This window comes from Delphinapterus leucas, chromosome 7 (genome assembly GCF_059928025.1).
Source record: "Delphinapterus leucas isolate spDelLeu-1000000601 "Yukka" chromosome 7, BTC_Dleu_Yukka2, whole genome shotgun sequence".
In the NCBI taxonomy this organism is placed as follows: domain Eukaryota; kingdom Metazoa; phylum Chordata; class Mammalia; order Artiodactyla; family Monodontidae; genus Delphinapterus; species Delphinapterus leucas.
In genome coordinates, this window is record NC_143135.1 from 50,192,660 (window position 1) to 50,208,957 (window position 16,298).

General features: G+C 55.8%; 1 protein-coding gene across 14 annotated transcripts in view; it reads right to left on the reverse strand.

The window, feature by feature from the left end:
• The window catches only part of PDE2A (phosphodiesterase 2A), a 118,923-nt gene that overhangs the window by 40,615 nt on the left and 62,010 nt on the right, over positions 1 to 16,298 (reverse strand). For 7 of the 14 annotated variants that reach the window (XM_089915280.1, XM_089915283.1, XM_089915284.1 and 4 more), the window contains 3 exons: positions 12,913 to 13,002; positions 9,462 to 9,550; positions 2,343 to 2,452 (listed from right to left, as the gene is read on the reverse strand). In XM_089915280.1, the coding sequence (XP_089771406.1) occupies positions 2,343 to 2,452; positions 9,462 to 9,550; positions 12,913 to 13,002 (289 nt within the window). Of the gene's footprint in view, positions 1 to 1,549; positions 1,606 to 2,342; positions 2,453 to 9,461; positions 9,842 to 12,912; positions 13,003 to 16,298 lie in introns of those variants that run through there. The other 7 variants (XM_030760533.2, XM_089915282.1, XM_089915278.1 and 4 more) reach the window with 4 other exon arrangements.

Consider the following 16,298-nt stretch of genomic DNA (forward strand, 5'->3'; position numbering starts at 1 on the left):
ACGCCTTTCCTACCCCCAGGAGAAGGCTGAAGCCTGGACTCCCAGCCAGACCTCAGCCACGGTGAACAATGGTCACAACGACCATCCTCCTGCCCACAAGACAACCTTCCAAGCATCTTCCCATTGCAGGGGCTGCTTCCTTGCTGACCCAGCCCTCGCAGCCCCAGCACAGGAAGTCCTTCTAGGAACCTGGCACCCCCAGACCCCTTTCCGTCAACAGAGGTGGGCGACCAAGTCACTGCCTACCACGGCGCACCTCTGCACAGTGAGGGCACGAATGCAGTCCTCCTCCAAGCCACCTGCTCTGGTACAGACTGGGACCAAAAGAGGGAGCGAAGCTGCGCTGAGAACGCGGTGCCAACAGCAGATCCGTTCCCTTCAGGGAACAGAAGCTGGGGGTGGGGGAGCAGCTTTCGGGAGAAACCAAGGGGGCCGCATCCCCCTCAATCAGGCAGATGGGGCGCCGAGGAGACCAAGCCAAGTAAGTATCCCTTCCTTCCCCTCCTCTCCCCGCGGCCGCCCCCCACGCCCCCCGCCCTCCCCCGCCAGCAGCTGGGGAAAGGTCAGGCGCCTCGGAAACCTTTAATTCCGTTTTAATGAGGTTGGGAGGAGTCCCCCCCCCCCCCCGCCCACGCCGCGGGCGCACCGAGACCGGCTCATTTATCTGTCCGCGCCCCTGCTTGGGGTGGCGGCCGCCTCCGCGGAAGTCGATCCCCAGTGAGGGCGATTTGGGGGCGCTAACCCTTCGGTTCTCAGGACTGGACAAAGATTTTGAGCGCCCACTTCCACACGGGAGGAGAGACTGGAAGAACCTCAGAACTCGGACTCCGCAAAGCTCGGCCAACCCCACGGGGGAGCCCAAAGCGGGGAGCTCCGCGAGAGAGCAGCAGGGGGGCGCCCTGGCCCAATTGCCCGCCCAACTCCCCCCACTTAGGGTTCCCCCCCTTCCAGCTGAGGCCCCTGCCCCTCTGTCACCCACCTCAGGAAGCCCGCCCCGTTGCCTGGCGTCTGTCCCAGCCTCGGACATAGGTCTGGCTGGGGCTGGGTGCCTTCCCAGGAGCCCTGCCCCATGGGCCTTCTCTCCTCAAGCCGCCTAGCTCCAGCGACCCCAATCTCTGACTGACTTTCCCACACTGGCTCTGTCGGTGTCATATCTGTCCATCCCTCCTCAGTCCTTTCCCACCTCGCTGCATTCGTGCCCTCTTGGGACACTGCCCCCAACCCATCCTGGAGGATACCAAAGAGCAAGTAGGGTCAGGGCTGTTTCAAGGGCTCCGTGGTGGTAAGAGTCCAGATGGGGCTTGTACATCCTTCCGCAAGTTGCTGACTGGGCCCGCGGCTTCATTCTGCCCATTCAAGGTGGGGCAGAGGGCTCCTCCCAGGCTCCTCCCAGATCCCCATTTTCCCCAGCTCCAGCCCAGCATGCTACTCTCAACACACACACACACACACACACACACACACACACCAGTGGGGCTCCATCCAGTGCTCTCTCCCTTGCTCCCTCCCCTGCTCTCCTCTCCCCCATCCTACCCACAACTGCTCTTACCAAGATGACTGCTGCCACAGCCCCGGCCTCCTTGTCCACCAGCGGTATGACCAGCACTGAGGGGGAGAGGGCAATGAGGTGGTCCTGCGGGGCCAGTGAGGCTCAGAGATACTGAGCCAGGACCCAGGGAGGGAGACAAAGACACAGACAGACAGAGGCCAGGACAGAGACACAGAGAGACCCAGAGACCCGGAGAGACAGAGAGATGGGTCTTGAGGCAGTGAAAACAATGACCACAGCAACGACCCCTGCATAGAAGGAAACCCCCTCACTTGACAACTTTCTCGTGATCCTCCCAGCAACCTTGGGACGGAGGGAGGCAGGTAAGGCTGAGCACCCCTATTTTACAGATTGGGAAACTGAGGTCCAGAAAGGGGAAGTGACTTGCCCAAGATTACACAGCAAGTCAGGTCTCCTGACTCCCAGTCTTGTGCACTTTCCACATCGAGACAGAGGACAGAGACCTAGAGAGACTGAGACACGAGACAGAGAGACATGGCGGACAGGGGGCATGGAGAGGAAGAGAAAGAAAAACAGACAGTGACAGAGAGAGCATGACAACTACAGCCCATCTAACAACCAGCACAAGCAACACCCCATCAAGGTAGGTTCTGTTGTTCCCATTTTACAGATCAGGAAATTGAGGCTCAGAGAGGTTAATAGCACAACAGAGAGAGAATTAGATGGCAGGTGTGCTAGAGACACAGAGCAAGAGAAAGAAGGAGACGGAGAGATGCAGACAGGGACAGGGGCCACAGTCCCTCCCTGCCCCTGCCCAGCTCCCAGCCCTTACCTTGGGTGTCAGGAGCCAGTGGAGCCACCAGCCTGGCCAAGGGCTTCCCAGGCATGTCCGAGGGGCCCAGTCCATTGCAGCCCAGCCGCTTCCGGGAGATCACAGCCTCTCTGAAAAGAGGATATGATTCTACCTCTCAGTCCCTGGATCAAAGAGGAACAGGCCCCAGCCTGGGGACACACAGTGGGCTGAACCCTGCACATCTGAGAGGATCTGGACAAGTTGACCCACTGCAGGGTGGATATGAGGAGGGCAAAAATAAAAGTCTCGGACCCTAACTCTCCCCTCCCCATGTAGAGAAGCAGGCAGCTACAGTCTGGCCTCTGGTGCCTCCTGCTGGTAGATATGGGAAAGGCACCTTCAGGATCTCTCACAAATCCCCCAGAGCAAGTAAAGCCAAGGCTCAGAGCTAGGCTGTCTGGGTTAAATCCTGCCACAGCTACTACGTGATCTTGGGCAAGTGACCTAACCTCTCTGAGCCCCCCAGGGAGAACTAGCGTGAAGAGAGTAGAATCCTAAGCATCAGTATCCTCAGGAAAGCATTTTGGAGCACGTTTTGGTGTTGGCACAGGACGGGGACTCCAGGAGTTTACTGGGCAATGCACGTCCAAGCAACTTACACAGATGAACTCAGAATTCGCAGTGATCCTGTGGATTAAATATTACCATCATTTCCATTTTTCAGGTGGAGAAACTAGGGTGCTGAGTGGTTAAGTAACCTGTCCAAGGTCCCACAGCTAGTAAGTGGTAGAGCCAGGATTTGAACCCAGGCATTTGGCACCAGAGCCCATACTCCTGACCAGTACACTTGAGTCTTCCTAAAGACCTGAGGGGGTTGAGCCTCCAACAGGGACTGGCATGAATGTCGAGGAGGCAAAGGGCATAGGTGTGATGGGGGGGCAGGGGGAGGTGGGAACTGAGACAGGGGAGGCTGCAGTAGGAAGAAGAATGAGTTTCTCTCTGGTCTCACCACACATCCCACCCCCCACTCCCACCCCATCCCCGCCTCTGGCTCTTCCTGCTTAATTAAGTGCCTGATTTTTCACCAAATGCCACTCCCTAATGATTAATTGTCCTGGGTTCTTCATCCCTCATGCTGCCTCCACTTAATTGTGTTTGTAGGAACTGCCTGGCCTGGAGAGAAGAGAGGCTTGGGGGCCTAGGACTCTGGTGTGTGCACGTGGGGTCACTCAGGGTAGCCCAGCAAAGGTCAAGTGAGGAAAAGAAAGGGGACAGCCTGCAAGTCACCAGATCAGGAGGTCACAGCAGCTAGAGAAATCGAGGACCAAAGAGGTTAAATGCCTCAGTCAAGGTCACGCAACATTCTGAACCCAGCCGGTTCACTCCTGGCTCCTTGGTTCAGAACCTACAATAACCAGTGGTGTCTCCCACCTTCCAGCCCTCACACCTAAACCTTTAGGCTCCTGGAGGGCTGGGCTCCAGTTCTGAGCTGTCCAACTGTGCCAATCACCCTAGGAAGGAATAGGGAGCTAGGGTGGCAGGAGGCAACAGCAGCCACATTTCCTGGTGACTAAGTCGATAAAGGCTGCGGCTTCGTGGAGGCAGGGGGCTGGCCTTATTGACCTTCAGCCAAACCCCTTCTAGTGGACCCCACCCAGTCACTTGGCCTTGGACAATCTGGTTACTGGGCAGCCACAAGGTGGCGCTGGTCCCTGCGCTGCTGGTCAGTAAGCGCTGCAGCTACATCTCACTAACCCTTGACTCCTCTCTTCCCACCCCCAGACCGTGGGCTGCCTTGGCCTCTCCCCTCCTCCTCCCGGGACCCTGATGAAGGAATTGCCCTCAGCCTTTCTTCTCTTCTGCACAGAACTCCTCTGTGCTCATGGCCTCATGACTCTCCAGCCCCCCCATCTCTTAAGCTCTAGACCCCAGATACCCAAAGGCCTCCTGGAGGCCTGCCCTGGGTGTCCCTGAAGTTGCCAGAGGCCCCAAGGCCCGACTGGAACTTATCGTCTCCACCACTTCCCCCGAAGTAGCACAAGCATCCACCGGGTCCCCTGCGGCTTGTCCACAAACTGTCCTAGCTGCCTCCCTCTTCTCACCTCCCCCATCCAATGGATGAGTCACCTCCCATGCATCTCTCATAACTGTCCCCTGCTCTCCATTCCCAAGCCACTGCCCAGCTCAAACAGAGATACCTCTCCCCTGAACCTGCAGCAGCCTCTCCCCTCGCCTCCTGCCTCCTGTCGGGTCCCTTAAATCCATTCCCCCCAACCAGAGCCAGGGCAAGTGTTCTCAACTAAAATACTTATGGGAACATTCTACTTAAAGTCATTCCACAGAGTGGTTATTTATTCCAGAGTCCTTCTGGGTCAGGTTCCTTACTGAGGACTAAGAAGAGGAGGAGTGGTGTCGTGCGGGGAATGATGTACAGACCCACACTTGAGTGCAGGGACAAGGGCTCTGAGAAAGGAAGGAAGAGTGGGCCCCAGCCTACCCAGGTGCAGGACAGAAGTGGGGTCAGGGAAGGCTTCCTGGAGGAGGAGATGCCTGAGTTGAGTCCTAGAGGACAAGCAGAGCAGACAGGAAAGGATGTGCAGGCAGAGGGAACTGCATGGGCAAAGGCTCAGAGGAAAGAAAGAATGTGTGTCTGCTGGATGATCCAACAGGAAGGAGGCTGCTGTGGCCAGACAACAGGGAACAAGGCTGGAGACAGCCAGGGCCCTGAGGAGCTGGGCTTGATCCTGAGGACAGTGGGAGCCCTGAGAGGGACTTGAGCAGGAAAAGGTGAAGGTCAGGTTCAGTTTCAGGCTGATCATGCTGGCTGCTGAGTAAAACTCTCACTGGAGAGGGAGAATCTGAGAGACAGAAACCGGGTCTCAGTGAGGGCCCCATAGTCTCAGCGGTCCCTGGACAGCAGAGGAGAGGCTGGGCTGGGGCAGGTCAACCTTGACTGGGTCTGATCTTCCACCAAGCACTGGGGCCTCCAAGGATCCTCCATCCTCAGGAGTCCCCACACCCTGGCACCAGGCCATGCTCACCTCAACCCACTCCTATATGAGCCCTTTTCCTCTGCCTCACCCTTCCCAGAACTGCTGTCCCCCTAGAGGTTTCAAAGATATCGGAACGGGGAGGGGACTCCGAGGCTGTGTCTCCCCCACCCAGTTGGGGCTGGGGGCGTCATCTACTGCTCACATCCCTTATGACTTCTCCTCAACTCAGAGCCCCTGCTCTGCCTCCTCTCCCCTCCTGAAGGCCCCCTCCCCTGCCAGGCTGATGTTGGGGGGTGAACCTTGATGCTGGGGTCGGCCCAGCCAAAGCCCAGGGCCCGCTCCCCAGACTGAAGGCTAGTGACTCAGCCCTGGGTGCCTGGGTGGTCGTGGCTGCCCCAGCGAAGATAAAGACAGATGGGCACAAAGTGGGGAGATGGAACGGGTGTGGACTTTATGACAGTTCCGTCCCTTTAACAACTATTTGCTTAGTGGAGAGTAGAGTCAATGGCCTGGAAAGAGTGCCAGGCCCTCTTCCACTCCTCTGAACCCCTTCTTAGGTGGGGACCCCTCCTCTTGACTGAGCCGCCTCCCACTCCGGGGGCCTCAACCTCACTCTCACCCTTTCATCTCTCTTGGAGACTAATTATGATTCAGGGCAGGACCCCGGACCCTCCTCTCTCGCTCCCGCTCCCTCTCCCAGAATGTGAGACTCCAGAGATGGGAAAAGACTGTTCTCTGTGTCCCTTGAGACAAATCAGAGGGACAGACAGATTCTGCAGTGATTGGTGACCAGGTCAGCTCTGAGGAAGAAATTTCTCGAGGTTGGGCCCTGGGCCCCCCACACGGTAGCAGAAGGAGACAGACAGCTGGGGCCGGTGTGGGCGGTATCTCCGCTGCAGCCCGAAAGGCCCCAGATTTCACTGCGCTCAGCAGCGAATAGTCAGAGGCTTTAGGACGGCAGGAGACCCAATGAGGAGCGGAAGGCGGCAGGGCTGGGGGCTGCAATAGGCTGGGAGATCGGGGCAGCAAGAAGAGCGAGGCGAAGCCTTCCAGGAAGCCTCTCACCCAGGCAGCCCTCCAGGATTCTCTCCCTCCAGCCCTGAAGCCCCCTTGCAGCCCTCAGGGTTCATAGTGGGACCATCCCTCAGACATCACACTGTCCCATCTTATCACCACGCAGAAGCGTAGACTGAGGCCCAGAGAGAGTGCATGAGATTGTGATTGCAGCCATGTTGTCCCAGCTCCCAGCCCAGGGTTCTTCTCGTGGACAGACCCATCCCTGAGGGAGGCTACCAAGACCCAGACACCTTTTCTGAAAACTGGATCCTCCTTAGTGCCGGGGATCTACAGAGCAGGCCTCCTAGCAGCCCTCTGGCTGGGCCGTGGCAGAGAAGGGAAATGGGCTGGTAGAGATGGAAAAGGTACAGGGAAGGGCTTTGCAGGGGAGGAAAGAGCATGAACCAAGCACAAGGAGGCAGGGAATCTAAAACACACTGGGGGGGTGAAACGGCATCCGTGAGCCCACGGAGGGGTACGGGGCAGTGGCAGGAGAGGCTGGGTAGCTAATGGGGCCTCCCCACACCACCCTGGGCCCTTATCTGTCTTTATGATCCACCTCTACTTCACACCTGCTGCTGTTTGCCAGCCCTGCCGGCCCTCCAGGGCTGCCTGGAGGAGTGCCCCCTCCACTGGGCATGGCCAGAGCTCAGGCTCCACCTCAGCCTGGGGCTCCTGCCTGGTCTCCTGATGGGGCCAGAGCCACAGAGGTCACCTCTGGAAGGGAAGTAATTTTCTCAAGGTCACCCAATGAGTATATGTGTTGGGACTTGGGGGTGGAAAGCAGTCAGCAATCATTAAGCTCCTACTGTGTGCTGGCATGGGGTTAAGCCCTGGGCAGCTATGATCTCATTAAGCTAATAGACAGGGCCCACTGTTAGCTCCATTCCATAGATAAGAGAACAGGTTTGGAAGGGGATACAGTGGGGCAGGGATGGGGCCGGGCTAGAATCCAGGCCTGTCTGACTGCCATTCAAGTGCTCTTGCCTCTTCCACAAACCTCAGTCTCAGCCTGAGCCGAGGAGGTGGGCTCAGCACCAGACACACGGTGGGTGTGTGGGTGGGCAGAGCACAGATTTCAGAGGAGAGGACTGGCCTGAACCTTCACCCCCAACGCTTGCTGGTGGGACGTCCCACTGCCTCACCCCTCTTGCCCCCTCACCTGCCTCACCTCCTCGGCCTCCTGGGATTTCTGAGCCCAATCTCCCAGCAGGCCTCCCCATTTCCACTCAACTCTGGGCTAATTGCATTGGAACATTCACTTTCAATTGCTTTTTTTTTGTACCTTTTCCAAAGGCTTTACTGAATCCGAGGTGGCTGGGGGCGGGGATACTGAAAGGGCTGCTGACGCAGAGGATCTGAGCCCCCTCAGAGATGCCTGGACCGCAGGCGGCACACCCCCCCAACCTCCATCCCGTCCCCAGCTCACAGTAGAAAGCCTACGGGGAGCATCACAGGCTCAGGAGCAGAGCAAACCCCGAAGGATGCTCACCTCTTGCCTCCTGAGCCCACGATCCTGCATCCCTCTCCCAAAAGAGGCTTCCCAGGCTGCTTTGACGAAACTTCCTGGATCGGGCAAACTCATATTAAGCAAAGTTCTTGAGGATTAGGGGCTAATTAGGGAAGGCTCAGAAGGAACATTCTAGCATTTTTTTCCCTTAAGATTCCAAAGACCTCCCAGCCCTATCCCGCTGTCTTACAGATGGGACACTAGAGGCCAGAGAGGGGCATGGCTGGCTTGGTTCACACTGTCCTCGAGGGGAGGAGTTGTCAGGAGATGCTGAAGGGGACAGTGTCACCCACCACCCACCCCATGAGGGAATTGAATGGGAGAACAGGAGGTGGGAAGGCTCAGAGCTGTTGGAGGGGAGCCAGCCCCTTCCATGGGGAAGCGCCAGAGGAGAGAATTAGCGTCAAGGAATCCAGGGTTCCGAGTGCCAGGAGGGGCCTCAGGACCACCAGCATCCCCAGCATCAGGACCTCTGGCATTCTTTCCATGGCCTCTGTGAAAGGTGAGTATCTTGCCAGCCTCAGCTACTACCTGAAAAAGCCACATCCCTGACTGCTTGGCCTGTTGGAGTGGAGAGCTGCCTTCTGGTAACACCCCCGCTAGTGTCTACTCAGCCCTCAGCTCCTGACCCTGTGCTCTCTGGGCCCACAATGGCCCTGCGGTGCTTAGAAGGCAGTGCCCATGTCCTCCATGGCCTGCCCCCCTCTGGACCAGCACCCCTGCCCGTCAACACTTTCTCATCGGACAAGCTCCACTTCCCTTCACTGTCCCCTAGACAGCCAGGAGCCAGGAGACCGTGTCCCAGACCTGGCTCTGCCTCACACCAGGTATGTGGCATTGGACTCGTCTCACAATGTTTGCCCATCTGGAAAATAGGGAGGCTGAATTCAGTAAGCTCAGAGGTATCAAGGGACCATAGGGTGCTGAGCCCATGTTCCTAAAGTCTGTGATTCCAATGTTCTATCATAATGAAAATAAAAACAGACATTTAGCATTCATTATGGATACAGTTTTAAGTGCATTACATGTGTTAAACTCATTTAATCATCACAAGAATCCTCCCATAATAGTACTATGAGGTAAGTACTATTATTATTGCCATTTTACAAGCAAGAAAATCAGGACACAGGGAGGCTGAGTACCTTGCCCTAGGTAGTAAATGGGAGCTGGGATTTGAATCCAAGCGGTTGGGCTCCAGAACCCACAGCGGGACGCTGCTTCTGATCTCCCTATTCTCAGAGTTGACACCATGTGGGGCCAGCCTTCTGTGATTCCGAATTCTGTGATTCTGTGAGAACCTGCCAGGCAGTTCTCGTAGCCTGCTGGGGTTCTAACTGATAAACTGTAGCCCCAATCTTCTGAGACTTGCTCTGAGGAGGCTACAGCGATTTAGAACAGCTCTCCAGGAGAAAGCCTACCACTTGGCGCTTTCCCTGTGCCATCCACTCCCCCAACACAACACAAGAAAAGACAGTGGACCCGGCCACTGGAACCCCACCTGGCAGGGAGGCTGAGGTCAAGGTCAGATGGGGAGGGTCAGACCAGACCTTGTGGTCACCCTTGACTGTGTGAGAGGGCAATGGGTGGAGAACAGCTCACCGTACTCTCCCCTCCTGGGGCAGCTCATGGGGGGGCTCCTCACACACCAGCCGGGATTCCCCATCCAGCAGGTAGGTGTAGACAGTCTCCTAGGACAGAAGGCACTCATGAGATCCTGAGGAGAAGCCCTCCCAGCTGCCAAGTCCCAGCCTGACACGGGTCTGGATGACAAGGTCACGGGCATCTGTTTGTCTGTCTTTACTCCCCAGGTGATCCTAAGTGCGGTCAGGGTAGGAAGGCTCCCTTATGACCTCAGCACCTCACTCTCTCCTCTTGGAGGGGTTCTGGGCAGGCAGTGACCCATCACCCTGCCGGCTTTCCTTACCTATCACTCCACATCCAAGGCGCTGGGGAGGGTCTGAAGGGCTGAAGGTACAGACAAATCGCCCCAACCCCACAGTCCTGAGATATCTCCCTGCCAAGTCTCCAGCCTCAGCAAACAATAACTGAGTGTCCTCTCAGGGCCGTACTGCAGGAGAGGCTCAGAACACCCTGGAAGCTTCCCTCCTACCTCAGATACACAAACAACTCTACAAGAAATCACAAACTATGACCCAAGCCAGGAGGACTTCCTGGAGGGAGTGACTTTAAAGTTGTAACTGGAGTGGGAATTAGACACATTCAGGGAGTGGGTGAGGCACAGAAGAATGGCTTCTGGGCCGAGGAATAGGTATGTAAGTGTAAAGGGCCCAAAGCATTGACAGACCTGATGGTGGGGGCAGGGGGCACCGGAGGTGGGCTTGGGGTCAGCCCAGTGCTGAGCTGGAAGGGAGCTAGGGGAGGGTGTTAGGGGGAGGGTCTGCTGCTGGGGAGGAGGGGCTGGTGAGCCCTGTGAGACAGGAGCTGATTTGTATTTTGGAATGATCACTCCCCAGAGTGAGATCAAAGCTCTGGTCGAAGAATGTCAAGTCTGCAGCTTGTCAATCCACCCTCCCCAAGGGCCCAGAGCAGTCCTGCCTTCAGTTCCAGACCATGTCCTGGCAGAAGCACTTGCCCTCACTGATCCACAGGAGAAAATCCACATTCCCTCCAAGCAGGACTGGCTACACTTAGGTACCCACAACCAACACAACCTGCAGAGCGTCTCCACTGCCCGCATTGCAGGTGATAAGGGAGATGCAGAGGCTCAGCAGAGCCTACACCCCATCGAGGGGGCACCCCTGTGCCCAGCTAAGTATGCTGAGAGGTGTTGTTTTCTCAGTGGGAGAATGGAGAGCTCTCCTCTCTGCTAACTGTATCAGGGAGGGCTTCTGGAGGAGGTGACATTGCAGCTAAATGTTAAAGGCCCACCCTCAGTAAGTGTGGAATCTTTCTCAGCAGAAGCAGTTGCCTTTCACCACTGTGACAGTCCACAATCCGGTCAGACACTCTTGTTGCCTGTGGCTGTCCCCAGCCAGCCCCTCACCCTCTCCCAACCCCCAGGAGATATCCCAGTCTCACTTCAAGAGAATCTGAGCCAAGCTTAGTGGTGGCGTGGGCCGGAAATGATAGGGCCTGAGGAGAGTGAGAAGGGCAGACACAGGAAGACCTGGAGCCCCTCTGTCCTCCTGGGTGAGGGTATAGCTGAGGAGCTCAGGGATGAAGAAATCAGTGGGAAGGAAGCCACCCAAGCCTCATCTGTCTCCAGCCTCCTTCTTCTTTAAGCAGCCTGGGAGGGGCCTGAGGGATTTGGCCTCCCAAAGAGGTTAAGACACTACCCAGCATCCAGGGTCACACAGAGAGTCCTGCCCTGGCAGAGAGAGCGGTGGGCAACCTGAGGGTGGGGAGGCAGGAAGGAGCCTCCCACTCCCTCCCTCACAGCCCTCTGGGTTAAAATTAGCTGAGTTTATTGCAGAGAAGGAGGGAACCGTTTCAGACACAGCAGCGCCATCTGCATTTGCGGCGCCTGCCACAATGGGTGCTGATGAGGGAGCCAGGTGCCAGCAGCTCCCCACCCTGGGGGTGCGGGCGGGTAGGGAGACCCCTCCCCCATCTCCTCCCCCCTCCCTAGGGGTAGAGCAGACCTCCCATCTCCCCACCCCTTTTTGGAGGGCTGAGCCCCTCCATGCAATCAAGGCAGCAGGGCTCTGCAAAGTCAGGGCTTCCCTAGCTCATACAGGTCTCCGGGGTGGGCCGAGGCAGACATTTCCCACTGTCCCAGGAACCTAGTCACCTGGACCACAGCTGTCTTCCCAACCCCCAGCTTTGGGGATACGATTAATCCAGTACAGGGCGTCTATGCTGGCACAACCACCAGGCATCCTGCCTGTGAAGACTAGGCCAGTCACATCCTCCTCCCCACTCCCAGCGCAGCCTCGCGGACGCTGACCTGCCATCCTCCCCACCTCCTCTTTTCCAGATGTTTCTCCACCCCAGGCCAGATGTTGCCTCAGTCCCATCTCTGGGAGGATTTATTTTGGGAGCCAACATACCACCCACTTCCGACCAATTTCACAATCAATAAAGCTCACTCATTAGCCCTCCTCCTGGGCTCTGAACTTCCAGGAGGTTTTGAAAAGGCAGAGCTGAGGAAAGGGGATGGGGGTGCTTAGGTGTCAAGCCCCATTTGTTCCTGTCATGCTGTGTGACCTTGGGGGAAGTGCCCTCCCTCTCTGGGCCTCGGGTGGTTCATCCATCCAGCAGATTCAGAAACAATGGGCTCTGCTGGTGGGTGATGTCTAGAGTAGGGGAGGGGACATTCTAGGCTATGAGGACTCAGTTTAGGCATCTCCTCCTCTATGAAGTCTTCCATGTGCCTTAGGGTAAGTCAGAGCCTCCCTCCCTGGACTGACAGTCCCTGCTTCCCTCTATCTGGCACAGCTGAGACACTTCTGCTTTGGGTCTTGAGGGCCAGTTTATCCATGCTACTGCCTAAGGGATGGACAGTGGCCACTGGAGCCAGGTTGGGGAGTGGCCTGGGGCAGTTGAAGAGGGTCACAGTCTCCCCCAGTCTGCAACCTCATCTGTGGTGTTGGGACGGGTCAGAGAGAAGCTTAAAGGTTTCTAGAAGACACCCTGTCCAGCCTCCTGACTCCAGACAGGACACTTTAACTTGGCACAGATCCATTCATCTAGGCTGAGCCCCATTTCAGCACCTCCCAGACCTGGCATCAAGGAAGTTCTGCATGTCTACTTTCAATCCTTCCTGCTGTACATATTCCAAAGCCCACCTGACTCCACTATGTCCTAGCTATTATCCTAGGTGAATCCATTCCATTATCTGAGACATGATCTTTCCAATTAAGCTCTAAAGCTCTTTTTGTCCCAGACATTCCAGGATTCCTATATAAGTTCATTTTGGGGGCTTAGCTTCAGTCCTCCTCCTCCAGGAAGCCCTCTCAGAACACTCACCCAAACCCTTCACAGGGGGAGGGGGGGCCCTGCTTCTTCTTTCCTTCTCAACCCTGTAGGTACAGCAAGGAGCTGGACAAAGGTTTAGGGGGGCAGGGGAAGCGTGGGACAAGGTACCTACCACTCTGGGCAGCACAGCTGACAGGGCCTCTTTGACAGCCCATTGCAAGCCTGCAATGTCGATGACGGAGCCCAGGCTCAGCAAAGCATCCTGAAAGAGAGGAAAGGGCAGTGAGGGCCTTTTCCAGGCAGGCCAGGGCAACCCCCCTACCCAGGTGGCTGGGAACACAAATTCCCAGCTTAAACCAGAGCCCAAGGCTCACAGACACTTGAATCCCAGGATCTTAGGATCTCAGAATCCAACCAGTCTTAAGGCCCTAGAATGTCCAAGTCCCCTCATCTTACAGATGGGGAGACTGGGGCTCAGAGAAGGGCCAGGGACTTAGCAAAGAACTCACAGTGAGTCAAGAGGTCAAGTCTAGACTAGACCCCAGGTCTCTTGTCCTTCAGACAAGGACAACTCAGGAAAGCAGGGAAAGTACAAGCTTCCACATTAATACAAAGCAAAACGAGCAAACAAAAAACCCCACATTTGAATCCTAGCTCCACTATTTATTAGCAGTGGGCATCTTGGTCAAGTCACTGAGCCTCAGTCTTCTATCTGTAAATTGGGGGCAACTGAGGCTATCTCCCCCTACAGGCTAATGTGAAGATAAAATGAAACTGAGTCCTAGAAGTGCCTCACAGGGTGCCCACACACATAGGTGCTCAGCTAAACATTTGCTGAATCTGAGTCCCCCTCAGTTTCCTGAGGAGGGAGGTGGTTCACACAGTCTCGTTTGTCAGCCTAGTGAGGGGCTGGGAGTAGCAAGAATCCAAGGGGTGCATGAGCCCACAAGATGCGAGAAACACGGGCCAGCCCCTGGCAAGATAGGAGGAGGAGAGATCAGCCTTGACTGCCTCACAGCCTTCCCGTCCCAGGAACAGTCCCCGTCCTTGGAGAGCCGGAACAGAGACAAGAAAGGTCCCTGCTTCTCGCTCTATTAACTTGGCCAGAACCATGGGGATCAAAGAGAAAGGTAATGGAACAGAGGATCCAGGGCCAAGGCAGAATTGTGACTCATACCATCCACTCAGCTATGCCTTCCCCACTAGCCCCTGGAAGTTCTTTCTGATGGCTTCCTTGTGGATGGCTGAGTTCATAAAGCAAAGTGATTAACTGTAGGATGCAGGACACATGGCGTGGCCCCATTCTTGTGAAAGTGATATGAGATTGAGGGTCTTAGTGGACCACAGGCTCAGCATGAGCCCGTAGTGTAAATGTGGCTGGTAATACATTAAAATGCTGAAACTGCAGGCCGTATTAATAAAGATCCATTAACCTAAACAGAGAAGATGAGACTTACTTCACTGATTCAATCATCCCCAGTGCATTGTGTCCCAGGTAAGGACAAGATGAGACTCATTCAGGGGAGGTGACCCATGTAAGGAGGGAACTGGAAATCAAGTCCTGCATGTCACTAAGCTTGGAGAGTCTAGGGGTGCCTAGCCTGCAGCAGAGCAGAACCCAGGGGTCTCAGTATTTGACTCCAATATCTCAGGCTTTCCTGGGCAGGGGGACTGGACTCTAAGGTCCTGGAGACAGCCTGGAGACCCATAGGATTTCACAGGAGGCTGGCCTTGGCCCAGTGGGATGAAAGAACTTCTTCTAGGCAGAGCCACGCTGCACAGGCAGAGGCCACCAGGAGAGAGGAAGTGAGCTCCCCATACCTGGGGGTATGCAAAAATGGCTAGATGCCCATTTTTCAGAGTGGCTACAGAGGGGAGTCCTGCACTGGGGTCCAGATGAAGCCTAGGGTCCAAGCTTCAGCTCCAGATTTCACCTTGCATCTTCTTGGCTTCAATTTCCTCCCCTACCCCACCTCCCACTCCCACCCAGTCCTGTGTTGCAGGATGGGGGGCAGTAATGGGCTGTCTCCCCCAAATGCTCACTTGGCATTGCTTTCTCGAGCCCCCAACTCCTCTTTTATCCCCCTCACTGCTCAAGTGAGGATACATTTTGGTCATGAAGATGTGTCTCCATCCTAGGACATCAGAAGTTGCGCATTCCAAACAATACAATCCCCAAATTGGATCAATTCTCCTTTGACCCTTAGGCACTCCTCATCACAGTTCACACACCCTCAGCACCACACATACCCAGCCACACAGCCACAAACCTTCACGTCCTCTCAGAAATACCCCAGCCTGCCTTCAGACACCCTCCAGGTACACGTACAGGTTCACACAGGTGCAGCTACTTCCTTATGGAGTCACAAGGCCAGGACTCAGCAACACCTGCACGCACAGTATACACATGGGCTATTGTGGCCTTTCGAGGTCAATTCTGCAGACTAAAGCAGGGAGGAAGAGCTGATGCCCCAAATAATCCCCAACTAAAATCTGTCAACCCAGGCTCCTCAGACTGGGTTCCCAGGGCTTGGCTCCAGAGGCGGTGCTGGTTTAGGTCTGTTCCTGCCTGGAGACAGTGGGGATGGACAAGCTAAGCCCTGAGGGACCCTGCCCTCCAGTGGAGTTTATGTGTATAGTGTGGAAGTTGGAGAAGAGGGGCCAAGGTGATGGAGTAAGCTCTCATGTAGGGGGAGACATTTCTCAAAGCCATAGACTTGGTACAGCTAAGTGTCCCCATTTGACAGATGAAGAAACTGAGGCTCAAAAAGAAGCAATGCCCCATCTGTGGTCAGCCAGCCAGTCAGGGCAGAGCCAGGTCCAGAACCCATGACTCTGGATCTCCAGCCTCTCTCTTGCTTCTGCTCTGCACTGACCCCCAGCTCCCTCCTCAGGGGGCTTAGAGAGAATAGTTTGTCCTTTGTTCTGATTGGTGGCTCCTCGACCTGCCCTTTACTTGGATTGGGGAATGCCCTGAATTGTCCTTTACTGGAATTGGTGGGTGCCTGTCTGGCCTTTGCTTGGATTGGTCAGTTTTCTGTGACTCCTAAGGCAGAGGGCAGGATAATGGCAGTGAGGGGGGGAATGGGAAAGGAAACTTTGGGAGAGTTGGGGCAGCAGCGGGGAGGGGTCCTGAGTGGGCTGGATGCAGACATGGCCCATGAAGCCCGGAGCTCTCTGCCTGGCATCCTTCTGTCCACCCACCTCCTGGCCCTGCCCTGCCTGCCCCAGGATGGGGGGTGTTGAGTGCAGGAACCACAGCTGGGAAAGGCCACTTCATACCTGGCCTTTAAGACTCGCTCACATGCCACCTTCTCCTTGAATCTTCCCTGATCTCAAAGCAACTTCACCTCCTGCATCAACTCAGGGAGGAAATAGCTCAAATTCCAAAGTCCACGGGGGGGCGGGGCTCAGAGGACAGAGCGGCTGCCCCAGTGAAAGGAGAATCAATGGGGAGCAGCTGAGAATGGGAAGTAGGGAAATTCCCAATTTGGAGGCCCAGGTGGGGACTAACAAAGCTCAAGTCAGAGGTTAAAACCCCAGAAATCTTAAAAAGAT